At 40.5% G+C, this 18287-nt stretch overlaps 1 protein-coding gene across 4 annotated transcripts; it reads right to left on the bottom strand.

The window, feature by feature from the left end:
* Positions 1-418: 418 nt before the first annotated feature.
* On the bottom strand, positions 419-11052 carry CTXN3 (cortexin 3). Of its 4 annotated transcripts, none has more exons than XM_088838816.1 (3): positions 10975-11052; positions 9464-9556; positions 419-1603 (listed from the first exon to the last, which is right to left on the bottom strand). In XM_088838816.1, the coding sequence occupies exon 3, from the start codon at positions 1511-1513 to the stop codon at positions 1268-1270; it is 246 nt and encodes an 81-aa protein (XP_088694942.1). In that variant the 5' UTR covers positions 1514-1603; positions 9464-9556; positions 10975-11052; the 3' UTR covers positions 419-1267. The 4 variants fall into 4 exon arrangements, with proteins under 4 accessions (XP_088694942.1, XP_088694943.1, XP_088694944.1 ...); XM_088838817.1 differs by lacking the exon at positions 10975-11052 and adding an exon at positions 2957-3001 and having other exon boundaries at positions 9464-9798; XM_088838818.1 differs by lacking the exons at positions 9464-9556; positions 10975-11052 and adding an exon at positions 6243-6687.
* Between the last annotated feature and the right edge of the window lie 7235 nt (positions 11053-18287).

The raw sequence follows: 18287 nt of genomic DNA, 5'->3' as shown, positions 1-18287 counted from the left end.
AGCTGAGCAGAAGAATCTCCAAAATGTTACAAAAGAAAGAATAAGACAAGGGAGAAATTTTACTAATGGTTGCCTTTTTAGGCATAGTTCCTTTTTTAAACTTTTTTTTTTTTTAATGAAGGTTAATTGAGGAGAAAATTAGAAGACACAGACTTTAAATGCAGCCTTAAGGAGTTTAGATGAAAGTTTTTCCTATCCGTATGGAGTTGGAATAAGAGGTTTTCATATCTCTCTTTTTGGGAGACTTAAACAGTGCTTAGAATAGGTCCCATGTGTCAATCTGTGGAAGGGGTGAATTAGATGACCTTTCATGGTCTTTGGTCTTTTTCTCTTTCTCAGAACAGTTAGTCCTCAGCATTTGATATAACACATTGCCTCCAGAGCGCTGAAATAAGAGAGAGGAGACACTTCTGTTTCTTGAAAAGTTTTATTTGGTTTCTATATCAGTCATAAGCATACATTCTTCTTAAGACTATAAAAGTCTTCTCCTCCAAACAGTTAACTTTTTATTGAAAAAAAAAAGCACAATTTGAAATAGCCACCTATTATTCCAATCAATGGTGCAAAGAAAGTAAATTCAGATTATGTATCGCTACCTCTACTCATGTTATTAATATGGATACATAGAATGCACTTGGCCTGGTAAATAGTTTGCAAACCTCCACAAGCTTTTGAATTCATTTTGTTTGAAAAGTAAAATAACATCATCTTCACTCGTATTTCCCAGGGATCAATCACTTCTTCTAAGCATTCCCAATTGCCTCCCATTGCTCTTTGCTTTAGGAGAAGACAAGTACCTGCTTTGGGTCCATCCACTCAGCAGCATCCTCCTCATTCTCTGCCCAGGACCCAGATTCCCATGAAAATAAAACAAGCTGGGGGACAAAATTAGAGCCAGGAAGTCTGTTTTGGCCCTGCCTTCAGATTCAAATCAGGTCTTTTTTCCTGGTGACCTAGTCAGGTCCCCCAGGTCCAGGAGGGCTTCATTTTAGGCAAAGTCACTATTGGTACTCTTGGCTTCATCATCACACACATTCAACAATATTCATTCATTGAGTAAATGTCGAAAGTGAAACTTTCCTATTTTGGGTTGGTAATAGAAACCTCCATTTCCAATGTCCTCAAATGTTTACTGAATAAACGGATTGTGGTTCTAGAACCAGATAGGCTGAAGACTTTGAGTTGCTGAGAATATTGACTAAAGAAAACCTCTCACTGAGACACGAAGCACTTCTCTTCCTCAGGATGGACTCCTGTTGCTGTCCTGCTAAGCAAGGGCATGGTCAAACTGCCCTTTCTCCAGGCCTTCAAGTCCGTCAGCCCAGGTCGAGGTTGGCATGCTCCGATACGGGTCCAGAAGAATCCGGAAGCACCTGACGATGAGGATGCCCAAGAAAATAAACAACAAAATCACAAAAACAAATGTGGTTTTCTGCTCCAGAGACATACTAGAATCTGATGACACGTTCCCAAGGGGCACCAGGGGAGAAGGGACTGGCTGTCCTCCATCCATCGTCCAGGGATGCTGGAGCACAGGGTCTACCGGCTTCTTTCTCTTCCATCATCAGCCTGCCGAGATCATGGTGGCTGCACCTTGGAGAGGCTTCAGAGAGAAAGGAAAGGAAGGAGAGGGGGTAAACATCAAAGGGCAACTTTATTTCTAGGCTCACCATCCTATTTTTCAGAAAGAAGAAGCAATCGCTCAGCTTTTTCAACAGGGATGCTTAATTCCATATAACTATGGGGACGAACATGTTAGTCTTGCCTGAAATTACTGGACTGTTCTCAGGGCAGCCACCTGGGGCCAGGAGGGATATGGCAGGGAGGGCAATCAGAGTACAGAAGATGAGAAATGTACAAGGTAATGTTGACCTCAGGTGTGTTGCCAACTTGATATCCAAACCTAGCCTCCCTGCCAATTCTCTTCCAGATTCCCTCCAATAATAATACTCTCACATCATTCTTATAATGAGACCATTGACTGGACACCAGCTGTGTGCCAGGACTGTAGCTAAATACAACAGAAGATAGCCACTCTATCACAGCCTCCATGAAAGCAGGGATCTCTGTAGTATGAGGAAACTGAGGCTGGAAAAGTGTTAGTCACTCAGTCGCATCCAATTCTTTGCGACCTCATGGACTGCAGCCCACCAGGATCCTCTGTCCATGGGATTCTCCAGGCAAGAATACTGGAATGGGTTTCCATTGCCTTCTCTAAGGGATCTTCTCAACCCAGGGATCAAAGCTGGGTGTCCTGCACTGCAGGCAGATTCTTTATTGTCTGAGCCAGGTTGGAAAAGGCACTTAATATAGAAACTCTCTCAAGGAGCATTGGGTTTGGGTCCCCAGTCTCTAGCCTCCGTGTTACTGTGTGCGGGACCTTGAAGAGGTCACTAAGCTGGAAAGATGAGAAGTTGAAATGGCTGCATGCTACCTCACGGTGCTATCATGAAGATGAATGTCAGGGAAAACCTTTGAAAAGCATACAAAGATGAAAAGCAAAGGAAACAGAATGTTGCTTCGCTGAAGACAGTACTAAGGAAGCTACCGTGCCCCTCCTTTCTCTCGCCTCGCCTAGGCCAAGGGAGAGGGAGCGGTCTCAGACTCCCAAACCATCAAACTTCTGCTGCTTTTTCCCTTTTCATCAAAAAACAAAAACCTGGTTCAATACTTGATCCTGGAAAGGACCTAGAGAACTGAGTTAGGGAAAAGAAATTGATTGCATTTTTTAAAAGCCTTACAGCAGCTTCCTACTGTTTGTTTAAGACCATTTGGTGAGAGGAAGAGAAAGAAAGAAATGTTATCACTATTTCTACTTTGCTAGTAGAAAAACTAAGGTTTATGGATATTACTGTTTGTCTTTACAGGCATATTGAAGTAGACACCGAGGCCAGCGAAAGCTTCATATGTTGAACTAAACCTATTTAAATTAAATTTGATAAAGAAAAGTACTTACATTAGACATTACTATATAGGAAAATCTTAGGACATATTTATGAACCTGTATGTAAAAAAAATACATAGTCATCTATGGAAATTACCATGAATTCAAAAGAAATTATGCTCAATGAAAATAAGCAACCAAATAAAAATAGAATTATGGCCTAAAGGATTAACATAGTATTTCTTCAGTTAACTTATAATCATTGTCTTGAGGTATAGAATTAGCATAACAACAGTTTGCATATATGTTGACACATCAAATTTTATAAAATCACAGTTTAAAAATAGTTTATAAAGAGAATTACAACTGGTATCTGGGAGGAAGGAGTTACCAGTTTAGGGGAAATAATATTTTGCAGCTCCTTGACTCTGAATTTTTTAAAGGTTGGAATAGTTGCAGTAGATTCATTTATGATTCATTTTTATTTTAAAATAGGTTGGAATAAAATTTGACTATTTTTTAAAAACATCTCCTTAGGCATATAGAGGATATTCATGGATTGGGTTTGGTTTGCTTGTTTTTAAGCACCTACCAGTCTTGGCTGCTAATTCTTAATAGGAACTGAAGAGCGGACAGGAAAGGTAGCCAAGGCAGCTCTGCCTGTGCTTCTAAGGACATCCATACCCATACCAAATACCCAAACTGGACTTAATCATACCAAACAAAAAATTCTCCAAAACCTGGGTCGAAAGAAAGCCTTGTGGCGATAGAGGAATAGATGCCTAAGCTGTGCTGTGCTCAGTTGTGTCTGACTCTTGTGACCCCGTGGACCGTTGCTTGCCAGGCTCCTCTGTTCACGGGATCTTTCAGGCGAGAATACTGGAGCGGGTTGCCATTTCCTCCTCCAGAGCATCTTCCCAATCCAGGGACTGAACCCTCGTCTCCTGCGTCTCCTGCTTTGGCAGGCGAGTTCTTTGCCACTGAGACAAAGTGGCAATGTTGCCTCTTGTCTTTCCATGTCCTACTGATCCCTGGCCTTCCCACCGGCTTACTAAAATCCATTTTACTATGTCCATTTTCCCTCTGGCCCAAGTGAAGCCAGAGCCAATTTCTTTGTCTGTTCTTTAACATAGCTGAGACAGGTCTGCATGTTTAGGAAATTTTCTAAATGAAAACATTACATAATCCAAAAGGGAAATAGAAGAAAAAAGAGGACCATTAACTGCGTAAATCTACAACACAAAGTTTGCTAGATCTGTGAAGTTCAATGAAAACAGTGGAGAAGTGGATACAGAACCTTTTGAGACTGTGTTAATGACACCCTGGCCATAAGCTGTCTGACTAATACAGCAATACCTTTTCAGTCCCTCCCTCTCCACCCCTGCTCTTCACTTTACTGTCGTGACGAGCACCATAATGACACCCCGGACCAGTCTTCTCAAGCCTTGTCCGTTGTACAAGGCAAAGTATCAAGTCCTTCTGTCTTAGCTAAGCATCCTATAATTCCTAGGCTTATTCCATAACTCAGGTTTTAGAACTGGTACACCATTCATTTGGGGGATGCAGTGATGGGCAACCGTTCCAAGAAGCCCCAGTAAACAACCTAGTCATCTCAATTCAGATTATCAGCGACATCTCTCTATACGTGAGTCTGGGGCCTCACTTCTTCATAGGGAGGCCAACTATTAGAATGTCTTAACACTCAGTTTTAATTTGTAATTTTACCATGCTATGCTGATTAAAAGGCAGATCTAAGGATATAGTTAACCCTCTTTGCAACCTGATCATGTGTTTTGAGAAGCCTGCTAAAATATAAATATATATATTCTTGTTCTCTGAGCCTTTCACCACCAACCCTTTTTAGATATACCAAACTGAGGGGACAATAGAGATGAAAGCATTTTGAGAACTCTACAGATCTTTACAGATTGTAAGCCTCTCCCCTCCCAGCACACTATGATGCCCAAGTTCCTATTAAAATAACTTCATTTGGTCAGATCATCACAGGTCTCTATTAAAGTGCAGTATTTTACCAGGGAAGATGAAACATTAACACATGAGCAGGGATTTGTCTTTGAATACTGTTCCTGTTTGGAGGAGGGAGAAAAGAGGTAGATAGAAAGGAAATTGAAGGAAGATCCTGTTAGGAGCAAGGGGCTGCTAGAGGGACTTGCGGGAACCAGACATAGGGGGTATGAGTTGATGGTCCAGAGCAAGGGTCCTGAGGAAGGATGAGGGAGAGTGGGTAGAGATGAGAAGAGGAGATGGTTATGAAGGGAGATGGAGATCCAGAGATTCAGAAAGAAATGCCAACTATTTCCCAGTTTTGCCTGGAACTGCTTGAAATCCCTAGAAGAGCCTGCTTGATTTTAAACCTGCAATCAACTAATCAATAATTTACAAATTTGGAAAGCTCAACAGCATGTTTATGCTAAAGGAAGCATCAGTGTAAAATGTAGAAATAGAAATAAATGTAATCACTTGGCCACCACAGTACAAGAATATTCAAAGACATCCAAATTTTGTAAGTGCCTGAGAGTGAAGTGTCCCTTTTTTGGTAGAAATGATTCTTAGAGAATGGTCACAATTGCTTTTACCTAAACAATGAAATGTTCCTTTCAGATAAATAGTGGAATGCAGGCAAGTAAATTATTTCGAAAGATTTTGACGCAACTATTATCAGCATGAATAACAACAAAAGGCAGTTATTTTAAGAAGGACCAGAGTTACTCGCAGCAGTATTTTAATCCTGACTGGCTCTCCCTATCACGCAGCACACCTGTCTTCCCTTTGCTGGGGCCATTTCTATGTGCTCAGGAAATAAAATCTAATTTTAACACGGACCAAGGAAACCTTAATTTAAAGCTGCCATTTTTCAAAAGTCATGTAATACATCCCTTTTCGCAAACTAAGCTCCTGGGACTGTAAGTTCACAAAGTGCAAACACCCCGAATTAGTCACTAAGCCCCGTGTGAGGGGTCCAGCTCACCCATAGTCATTCTCACTGTCAGCCACTCACTTTAGTGCGTTTGCAGAGAAACCCTCTCTTTCTTACCCCATACTTCCTCTATACTGCGTCATGATTCATCTTTCTAGGCTCGAATTGACCATTTCTCCCCTCAGAAAACCCTTGTGCTCCAATATCCAAGACCCTCACCAACCCCTTAACCCTCTTGTGGACCTGATAACCTGTTTTCTGGACCACAAATTAGATGGCAATCTGTCAGTGGAATTTTTCTGAGGTATTGCTACATCTTCAAAGTAAGTTCAGAAAGGAACAAAGATCAAATCACATTTAGTTTTGAGCAAAATGGCCAGTGGGCAAGAACGAACTTACACGTAATTGATCTGCAGTCACCTGAGGAGAGCGTCCCAGCTCTGCCCGTTCAGCAGCTCCAGCTCACACCTCCAGGGTTCCCACCTCTGAGCTTTGAGTCATGATGCTGTCCGCCAGATGCTCTCCTCCTCGCCCTCTTCCCACCTGCGGCGTTCTCTCCCTCCCTCGGTTCCACGCCAGAGTCCTCCTCCTCAGCAGGGCCTCAATCCTCCCTTCACCCAAGGCACCGACGCTTCCTGCTCTGTCCCTGGGAACATTTCACCTGCACCCTGCAGCAGCACCTATTACGGGATGTATCTCCACTGTGCTCGTCACCGTCCCCTTTTTAAATAACAGGCTCCTTGAGGAATTCCTTGCTGCTCTGGGATCATTGCCTCTCTAAATAGAAGTTGAAACAAACCTCTGGCTCCTTAGAGTTCAGGGAACTGAAGTCAAGCTTGGAGGTGCTGGGTGGTACAGAGAAGGGGTGAGAAAAAGAACATGTCATCCACCCTAACTGGGATGTCAGACCATCGTGGTTGAAATAGATCTTGTTTCAAAGAATCACAAATAGTCTGAGTCACAATGACATTTTAATGGTCACAGAGCTCATGATTTAAGAAACAGTTTTTTTGTTGGTTTTTTTTTTTATTTTCTTTGACCTCACTGCTGATGGGTAGGGTCTGAAATATAGAAATCAGCTGGAATTAAGCACTCTCCCTTCAGTTTAAGGGGTCAATCCTTTCTTACCTAGATTGCTTTTTGATGGGAAAGGGTAGCCATTTAAAATATCCTGAATCCTATTGTCTTACATGGGAACTATCAATGTCAACACATATCCTTCTCAAGCTTGGAGCCTTTGGACTGTTCATCTCATTATAAAATTTCACAGTAAGAAAAAATATTTTGTCTGGAGAGAACTATCTTAAAGTAATGATATATTTCTTATTTTTCAAGTGACGGCAACGGAATTCATTCATTGCATTTGGCCCCTTGTCCTGGGAAACCACACACAAGCATTCGATTTCACCATCTCACTTTTGTGGTCATCCCTCTCGCAATGGGTTGCAATAACAGCTGCAGTAGATACAGTGTGTGTACAGTCCTGCCTGGCACATTGTGAGCTGTTCAAAAACTAGGTGATGAGAAATGAGTGTTTTCTCTTTCTCTCATTGTTGTGCAAAATGAGATTTATTGCTCATTTCCCACGCAGGAATGGAGATTGTTAAATAAACCACCCCAAATCAAAAAACTCAAAAGAGTAGCCCCCTTCAAAGGGGAATGAGTAGAACGTCATCATCCTTCAACTGCTTATGCCCTGCAGGGTGCTGTGAAACAATGCAGTCTGTATTTTAAGTACTCCGAAACCATATAATTGCGGTACCTAATTTTTAAACCTTGTAGGCCACGAACCTAGTTATGTGACTTGATGTGTTTTCAAAAGCAGATGTAAAAACTGTTCATCCATCGAGCAAGAACACTCACAGGCTTGTCCAGTTTACACTCACATGTGATGGACAGGACACCTTGTCCCACAAAGACATCCTGTGTACCTTGTTTATATTTATCTAGCAGCCTAGTGAGACCAATCCGTAGACTATGAAATAGGGAGGGAGTTGGCTAGGTAGGCAGGACTGAATTTGCAAGAACTGACAGGGACAAACTTCCTCAAAGTGCTGCATTATCCTGCAATAGTTCTGAAGCTTGGCTGTTGAAATGTGAACATGTCTTGTAAAAATGAAAGAAATAATATATCCTGAAACTGAGGCAGAATAGAATCACTCTTTACTTTTTTGAGCTTAAGGAAGCCTTAACTGCATTGCTGTCTGTATAGCTGGAGTGTCTGGAGGTATATCGTCCATCCCACCCACCCATCCCCGACGTGTAAACATCCCAGTCAACCCTATTACAGATCTCCCGCAACAACTGTGAGCCCACCACCAAAGCCACCTCATTTCTCATAGAAATTCTGTGTATGAATCCAGTGAAGAGTAACTTGCATTCCAGGATATACATGCAAAGATGCAAAATGTTTCCTACAAATTCACAGAATACATGGCCCTTTTGGTGGCCAGCCAAGACCTTGAGGTAGAGATTTCCTGACTCTAAGTACTTCATGTATTTTAACCACCCCTTCCCCACTTTTCTGGCTCACATAAATACATGGCAACTTCCATGTTCCTCTTTTTCAACACCGCTCCTGTTCTGATACAATAGCCCTGATGATTCCAAATTCACAGGATGGGTAGGAGTAAATATTAATTTATACACTCGGAAACTAGACCCAAGGCTAGTAGAAAGCCCATAGACAACGATTTTAAAGACGAGCTAATGTGGTCAGCTACATATGTCAACAGGCAGTTTCAGAACTGTTGCTAGCCCTCACTGCTGTACAGGAGGTCGGATTCCTCTGCTCATCTCTGCAAAGTCAGCCTGCAGAGGCATCTGCTGCTTGGTTTTGGGAGTGAACCCTGTTGTAGCCAGTTCACCATGCTGGTCAGCAGGGAACATTTATCCTCAGCCTGAGCCCTGACCTCAGCTTTACTTCCTCCCTATTTTCATTTTCCTCTTAACATCTGCTTTAGGAGTTTTAAAGGGACTGCAGGGCAAGACTGCAGCCTTGCTGAGAACATCAGAAAAATAGCCTGCAAGTGCCCAGTCAGTAAAGGGGGCTATCAAAAGTCACCACAAGCAAACTGGAACTTTAAAGTCCAAACAATAACCTTACTGTTCAACTCAGGTTTCCTTCTCTTTCCTTGTGTGTTTCCTAGTGAAAGAGAGTGCTTGCTGATACCTCAAAAGACTAGGGCTGCACACTGCCCAGGGACAACAGGGACAGTCAGCACTATCATTATGAGCTGTTCGGGTCATGATCCTTTGTAACCAAATTAGAATATCCCTGTTACATTTTGGAAGGTTGGATGTTTTAGGCGAATAGAAAAAATAATGTAATGGGCAAAGAGCTTTCAGGAATAATTTACTGCAGCTTAGCAAAGAAAAAAAGCCTGTTCTACTATTCTCTTATCCAGTATCTGTAGCATTACAAACTTAAGCATGCTTTAAAAATACAGGCATCTTTACATTTCACCCCCGTGCATTAACTTTACCTAGCAACTATTTAATTAGACTTTATCTGACAGCTAGATGTAAATTCAGAACTTGGATCCAAAAGGCATCCATGCGATCATGGCTCATGCATATATTTAAAGTTAAGAGGAAAGCATTTAATTAGCCCACCATAGACACAGATTTTGGTCAAATACCTGGATCTGGCTGAACAAACACTGGATCCATTTCCTGGTGGAACAGTTACAGGTAGTTACAAGCCTCCTTAGTTTCCATTCTTCCCGACCAGGCTGTGAGAAAGCAGTAGGCAGTGGTAGCTGCAAGCAGCTGATGGCACACCCCAGAGCTAAAGCTGTTGTTTCAGGCTTAGAAACTTCCCATTAAAACCCCGAGTTAAAGGAGCATCGTCTTTCTGTGTGAGGCATCATTAGCGGCCAATACAGCTGCTTCTCTGAGGCGAGCCATGATTTCGGTTCTGCCTCAGCAACTCTTCAGAGAATTCTGCTTCAGTGAGTAGAGGCAGTATCCTAGCAGTGTGTCTGAAATCATCTTCAAGAAAGCATTAACATTCAAAAGGAGTACGGGGGAAAACATCACAGGGTATTCCCATACCTTTTCAAAAATCAAAGCCATAAATCTACCAGTGTACTGCTCTTCTCTATTGATTGTTGACACTAGTCCTCTTTGGGGATGTCAATTAGCACCTTGCAGCAACCAGCCTCCATATCAATCATGGTTTATGACCTTCAGGCCAACTTAATTAATGGAAAGACTTCTAGGGAAGGGCATCAACTTAGCATTTAGGAGATGAAGGAAAGCCTCCTTTCCTAAAAAAGCAAAGTTGACCTTTCAGAAAAGTAATGATTATGCGAGGCATTGAGGAAAGAACACGTAAAAAAGAAGAAAATCCTAGTTTCACCACCTGTTTGTAAATTGGTGGTGGTGGGTTGCCAGGTCCACTCTCCTCTGGGCAGCCTGCATGATTGTGACCTTGGCAGGCCATCTGAGCCCACTTGGTGAATAAAGATAGACCTTCACTGAGAAAAAGTTGTACTAATTCTAAAGATTCTGGTTACATGGCATAACACTTATACTATTTTCCTTGGACAAAGTACCTAAATAAATTGGAAAAATATTATAGAATAAAATTCACCTTAAAAAAAAAATAAAAGTGCTTCTCTTGAAAGCACTCAGCCTAATCCTTAAGATGGAACATCCTTGATTTTTGGCAACTCACCACTTTCTTTGTTGAATAGGAAGAACAATTAGCAACAACACCCACCCACCAAATAATGGGGTGCAAGGTATTGAAAGCTAACTCTCCCTGTGCCTGTCAGCTCTGCTGTCTCTTCAGCTCTCCTGAGAAGCTGGCCATGACCCAGTAGCTCTAGGGGACTAGAATGGAGCTCATTCTCTAAGAGGAAAACCCCCACCTGCTAGCAAGAGACAACAATCCTGGATAAGCCTCAGATCCAAGGAAATTCAAATGCTAAGGGTTAGCGTCTAACCTCAGAATCAAATGCTTCACAAGAACATGAAGGTATTTTCCCCAGATGTTTTCCAGACATTTTAACCAAATTTCCTTTCCAATTAGTGTAACTTACTATATTTTCTCTCTCTCTCTCTCACACACACACACAAAGACACACAGACACACAAAACAATGGAACAAATGAAATCCAACAGAGCACTGTCATTCAATACTAACTGGTATCCATGCTTTTCAGCCGACGGTGCTGGTAGACAGAGCACCCTGCTCGGTAATGCTAACAGAGTGCGGTTCAGGGAACAATCTGACCCCACCCTCACTTATATACTTATCATTCCATGGGATAATAAAGGTCTCTAGTTAGAAACGAGCCAGGTTACCACCAGTTCCCTGCCAAGAGGCCCCTCGGATATTGTTGTCATCTATAGACAGTAGAGGTGGCAGGGAACACGAGAGGGCTGTGGTTGTCCTCTAGCTACTATGCAGCCTGAGCCCATCCCAGGGAGATGAGTGCCTGGCCTATTTTTAAAACCCTCCAGAGAAGTAGATTCCAAAACCCCCTCTGACAACCTCTGTTTAAACTAACTCCTCCATTGCTTACTTCGTCTCAGTGAGTCAGCGCATTTTCTCTTCTATCCCCTCGGTGGTCATTAACCACCGCAAGCTTCTGTTGGAATGCTGTTCGACAAAGGAAGCTGAACTAGGTAAGCCAAAGGACATTTGAGGAAGATCTGCTGCTACAAAGATCTTCAGGCCAAGTTTGGATAGTTCTAAAATAATTATCAGAATGATCAGTATCAGCCCTTCTCCCCTGCAGTTACATTATGACAGTCATCATGAGCTGAAACAGTGAAGAAGGACTTACAAAAAGTTTATCTCTTTGAACATTTCATAGTAGGTTCCAGTCCTTTTGTCTTTGATAATCTTTATGTTGTTTGAATTCCTCCCCAAATTTCTGCTTTCTAGTCCAGTTTTAAACAGGAACATATAAGGCTACACAGAGATGTTTCATGTTTCAGACTAACATGAAATTTGGTGAAATAGGATGATTTCATAGGTTATATATACTATGTTCCTCTGATCCCAGGGTTATTCCTGAATGTCATTTCAGTCTTTTTACCACATGAAACCCTGAGTTAGTATTGTTAGAAATCTATTTTAAGAACTTTTCCTACCTTCGAATTTCATCTCACTTTTAATGTTCTTTAGATTATAGTTCTTTCCTAAATTTCTTATACTGCACTTTTCCATAAAGAAGTAGACAATGAATATGAGGAAAAGTTCATGAGCTGCCAAGCTTTATGTCAACACAAGGCTGTACTATTATTAATTATCAATTGTTTCTTTCTGACTCTACCTAATTCTCAAAACCAAATTGAATTGATTCTTGGTATAACTTTCAAAATAGAAACATGATTTTCTTTTCATTTTCATCTTTTCTTCCTTCTTTTAGGTAAATTTTTCTTTGACGCTGTTCAAGAAACATTATTACGTTCATTCATTGCGAATCAGATATGTTCTGTGTTAAGTGGGCTCAGAATCAAAACTATAGGTACTACGTCCCTGCTTGAGTTTGCTCAGGCTGTGCACTGCACAACTCTAGGAGGCTTCCTAGTAAGAACCCTGGGAGCTTACCTTCCAGCCATGGTTGCTAAGCTTCTTGACAGATAAGCCCACCTCCACCATTCCCCACTTTCTCCCCTTCCCTTCGCTACTCACCCAGCAAGCATTTGAACTATGTTCTCACAGGACCTGATTTCACAGGGTCATTTGTAGCTTTTAATTGTGAACCAAAAAAAAAAAAACCTCTTTAGCATTCATCTTTCTTGTTCTTTGTGACGACATTGGACATAGCTGACCACTCTTTTCAAGAAAGGAATGGGGAAAAGAATACACAGAGTAAGATCGATGGGGTGGCAAGAATGGACATGACAGCTCTTAGAGCCCCTCTCCTTTGTTAACTTCTGCCTTCAGAGGCTCTCCTTAGCCTTCCAAGGCTAAAGCCAAGTGTAACTTATGTGACTACCAGCAAATGTGAAATTGAGGATGTGAAAACAGGCTGGGGTATGCACTAATGACTCTACCACTTTCAATTCATTAAAAGAGAATCGGAAGTCAGTTTAAGTGTGTCTTTTTAAAATGTCTTCTTAGTTTAAAAAATCAATGTATCATGTAACATAAAGTTTAAAAAAAAATCAAGATGAGCTCTAATAGCCCTCTGATTTGCCAGGTCTAAGTATAAACTTATTTATCCACTTGGCCATCTTCACAGGTCAGAGAACATTCAAAGCCCAAGGGAATAGTTGGAAAGATTTAATAATATTTATACCAAGCCTATAAATAAGGATCTATATTCAAGCAGTATTAAAAAGCAAGCAGGTTAAAGTCCAACTGCAAATTGGCAGCCTCCTGGTTTAATCTTTTCTTGAATGCATTTCTGTACCATCACATCTGCTGTATGGTGAATGCTCAATTAGTAGTCGATGAAGCTGGAACACAGAGAAATGTAAAAATGAAAATGAGAGACAAACAATGTGCAACTCAGTGGAATTATATTTGAAAGAAAGAAAACACTAATAGAATTTCATACTTGTCAGGATTACAGATTGCCCTAAAAATTGTCGAGTTTATTTCTTCCTAAATCAAAAACAGTAAAGCATATAGGAATGAAATGCATCATGCTCATAAAAAAGCTGATGTCCAGTCCCAAAAGGGAACAACTTCACAAAACATATCATATCATATTCTATTTAGAGATAATATTTGCAAAATTTTAGTTATTAATTCTAATTACAGCATGAAAGGATAAGAACATCACTGCGGCTTATCCACTGCTCAAAGGAAATTCATACTGAGCAGTTAACATCCTGGTGGGTAAATTTATTCTTTTAAAATGACTTGTACAATAATAACCATTTGCTTAATGACTTTGAAATACTTAAGGCCTTTAAAATGTCATATAAAGTACCAATTAGAGTTTTATACAAACCATCCCTCTACACTTGTATGCTGTCATTTTGGCAGGGTTCTTTCTTTCTGTTCAACATCTGCACTGTAGAAGAGAAGATGCATGGACAACGTGAGGATTCAGCAGCCTAGAGCATTAAGATGATTTATAAAATGAAGGAGAATGTGTCTGAGGATTACTGACCTTTTAGCCTGACTTTAATACCTGACAAATTTCTGGAACTAAAAACCTTGCCACTGAAAAATCAATTTGAAAACACTCAGAGGAGAGAAAAGTCATATGAAGCAGTTAAAAAAATCCTTGTTAAAAATATAGTGAAAAACCAATCTCAGTTCCTGATATTTAAAGTTGTAGAAATGACTGAAAGAAGGCTGAGGAAATAGTAATAAACAGCAGTTATGATGTGTGATCACTGAATACAAACTTCAGCTGATTCAACACTGCATTTTCTGAGGAACATAATTAGTTGCTGATTGAAAAAATATTTAAGTTTACAATCATGTCAATGAGATCAGTCAGAAGTTCTAGTCATATAACATATTATTTTAAAAGGCAGATATTAAGGGAATATGTTTCTCTTTTGATTCTACACCCAAAGTTTATAAGAGGCCTGCCATCTATAATTTTTCCTTTAAATAATATATTTGAAATGTTTATGTATGCTGCTGCTGCTAAGTCACTTCAGTCATGTCTGACTCTGTGCGACCCCATAGACGGCAGCCCATCAGGCTCCTCCATCCCTGGGATTCTCCAGGCAAGAATAGTGGAGTGGATTGCCATTTCCTTCTCCAATGAATGCATGCATGTATGCTAAGTCACTTCAGTTGTGTCCAACTCTGTGCGACCCCATGGACAGCAGCCCACTAGGCTCCTCTGTCCATGGAATTCTCCAGGCAAGAATACTGGAGTGGGTTGCCATTTCCTTCTCTCATGTTTATGTATAGCAAGTACATAAATGTTATAAATCACCTGTGTTTCTGTTATTAATATTAAATTACATCCATTTAATTTATAAATAAAATAGCATTAATATTACATTTTATCACAAGCTTGTTAAGCTTGCAGATTTAAGGGGTGTGCCCTGGCCCAGATTATTTAATTAAATCAGGCCAAGAATCTATATTTCAAATAAGAAACCAATATGATTAATGAGGTAGGGTGTCTGAAGTCTACACTTAGAAAGTAATATCATTAAATTTTTTTCCTCTCAGTGAATATTTGGCCATATTAGGTATTTTAATTCTATGAGGAAAGAACCTTAAGCTTAAAATTTAGGGTATCATGTACCTCTTTGAAAAAATGGATTGAATGCATGAACCAATCATTAGAAAAATGCATACCACCTGCTTTGAGAAACTCTGACTGAAATGCCCATTCAGAACACATGCATCTCCTCTTTTCTTTTTCTTCCCTCCCTCTACCTCTTCTTACCTCTTGCTAAAGTGGTAGTATACAGTGACAGGAATAGAAGCGCATGGTGATAAAGACAGCATGGTGGAACAAGAGGCAGAGAGAAAGTATTTCTGAGAGAGGAGTGTGGATGGAGGAGCATTGACTAGTGATGCTGAGCTTTGAAAACATACACAGGAGGCTGCAGCTTTGTAAGGGGTAACTGTGTGGCAGGGAAGACTAGGGTCAAAAAGAAAAAAGGGGCTGCAATTAAGAAGTGGAAGGCCTGGGGACAAATGAGTGACCCCACTGCCTTCCAAGATTGTAGAGGTAACTAACTGGTAGGCCAGAATCCTGATGTAACTATCAAGATGGGTGGGGGTGGAGACCGAGTGAAGTCATCCCTTTGATGGAAGTAACAGAACAGACATCAACGTTGACCAAATAGGGAAGAGTGACATCAATTTGTTAATAAGAAAATATCAAGAGAACTAAAAGGAGGAACTGTTAAAATTTCATTCTCCCTGAGGTTAGCCATGAGACATGAGTGCTTCACAGAGTAGCTACTTTTCAGGATAAGCCTTTCTTTCTAAGTAATTTAACTATTTGCAATTTCACTTTGCAAAGATGGTCAGTGTAGTACGAGCCAAACATTAAGAAGTAAATAAAAACCCTGCCTGAAACCCATTGAGTCTCTTTACTCAATGGTCCTTACTCATCCTGAGGACCATCAGTGAATGGTTGGATAATTCTTTGAGAACAGGCTTCCTCACACACCCAGAATCACTCCTGAAGGGCTGTGGTCCATTCTGCATGCAAGCAAACAGATCCTTCTCTGTCTTCCTCAAACATCTTATGTACACTTAAAATCTAGTTTCTTGTAATCACATGCAGTGCCCTAAAATCTAAACTATTGCCCTTGCTTTCCCATATCACTCTTACAACCTCTATTTTATGTGTGTTATCTATGCACTTATGTTTCTAACTTCTGTTTAATTATTTATCCATTTATGTGTATACATTTATTTCCCATTAAATTTTAGAACGTTTGAAGAAAGCTATGAAGTACAATAGGTTATATGTCATTAGTGGTAGCAGACACATAAAAATTTTTATTATGTATTTGGTGAATTTTCCCATTGCTAGGAAAGGCTTGATGTACCTGTTCTCAAGTTTTGAAGGATGAAATCATTTTAAAATGGTTGTTTGGCTGAAACACTAGATAACATATTTAATTTAAAAACAAAAACTAGATATTTTATAAACTTTATTTTGCAGCAACTGTACATAAACAAGAGCAACAGCATATACTTAAGTTGGCCACCTCATGCGATGAGTTGACTCACTGGAAAAGAGTCTGATGCTAGGAAGGATTGGGGGTGGGAGGAGACGGGGACGACAGAGAATGAGATGGCTGGATGGCATCACCGACTCGATGAACATGAGTTTGAGTGAACTCCGGGAGTTGGTGATGGACAGAGAGGCCTGGCGTGTTGTGATTCATGGGGTCGCAAAGAGTCGGACACGACTGAGCGACTGAACTGAACTGAACTGAAGTTTATTCAGTGTGTATTACTACCACAGAAGTGAAAATACCGCTTAGTAATTTAATAGGGACTGAATACAATTCAGTAACAGTTTTCAGAGAGCTTGTCAAAAAGTCAGCTCTTCATTTGAAATGCTCAAGAACAACACTTTAAAATGACCTGAGACAGAGCAGATATCAGCCAGGTCTCACTTCCATTTGCTTTTTTCCTCATGAGAATGCCCTTCAGCATTAGTTTCAGGAAGGAGCCTGGTTTTGCTCTCAACATTTTTCTTAATTCAAAAGTAGATGTGGGGTCAATTGAGAAAAATGAACATTTCGTGTTCCCAGTAGCCCCATAATTGGTGTTGCATATCACGAATATGGTTAGGGGCTTGGGTCAAATGCCAATACAATATTCAGTGGACTATGGATTACTAATGTATAAGCCAAGAAAAGCTGTGTTTGCTAATGCAAAAAGGATGAAGAAAAATCTTTTCATGGTTCCCTTCACATGCCCACATTTGTAGGCCAAGTCAGGGGGGCAGAACAAGACATTCGTCTGGTCCAGCCTTTAAGGATTAGCCTCTATGATCCAAGACAAGCCCTCCCTGGCTCCTGAGGCTCCCCTGTCTTCATTCCCCTCTAGGAATGGAGTCCATGTTTTGTCTGGTTACCTGATTATAGTCACTTGCATCTTTTTTTTTTTTTTGATCCTTTCTCTTCTGTAGTCTCATCACTACAAAACCACCATGTTTCCTATTCCTAAGCCATCTATTTATTGAAAATAATAAATTACCTTTCTTCCATCAAGTATTGTCCATTCAAAGGCTACCCAGCTCAGGATACTACATAGGACAAATAAGAATAATGGAGTTTATTTTTTCAACTCCTGTCAACAACTACTCTTTTTATCATCTTAATATCTAACACCACAAAAGCAAGAGTAAACTGATGATGATGATAATTAGAATAACAACACAATTACAATAATATAATTCAGCAAGCTTGTATCTTTGGTCTCCTTTGGATTTTGACTCTTAGAGTGGCAAGACTTGAACCCTTTTACATGTTTTTATCTATCAAAAGGTATGTGTGTGTATGTGAGTATGAATTTGCTAAGGCTTTCTGATTAGACTGTAAGGTACTTGAGAATAAAGAAAGCTGAGTCTCCTATTAATGTATTTTTCATTTGACTGGCTACATCTCACATGCTAGTAAAGTCATGCTCAAAATTCTCCAAGCCAGGCTTCAGCAATATGTGAACCATGAACTCCCAGATGTTCAAGCCGGTTTTAGAAAAGGCAGAGGCACCAGAGATCAAATTGCCAACATCCGCTGGATCATGGAGAAAGCAAGAGAGTTCCAGAAAAACATCTATTTCTGCTTCATTGACTATGCCAAAGCCTTTGACTATGTGGATCACAATAAACTGTGGAACATTCTGAAAGAGATGGGAATACCAGACCACCTGACCTGCCTCTTGAGAAACCTGTATGCAGGTCAGGAAGCAACAGTCAGAACTGTACATGGAACAACAGACTGGTTCCAAATAGGAAAAGGAGTGCGTCAAGGCTGTATATTGTCACTTTGCTTATTTAACTTATATGCAGAGTCCATCATGAGGAACGCTGGGCTGGAAGAAGCACA

This window comes from Moschus berezovskii, chromosome 8 (genome assembly GCF_049115385.1).
Source record: "Moschus berezovskii isolate FMDL1 chromosome 8, NW_MosBer_1.0, whole genome shotgun sequence".
NCBI classification, from domain to species: Eukaryota; Metazoa; Chordata; class Mammalia; order Artiodactyla; family Moschidae; genus Moschus; species Moschus berezovskii.
Note: the sequence above shows the minus strand (reverse complement) of the source record. Positions and strands in the feature narration are given on the sequence as shown.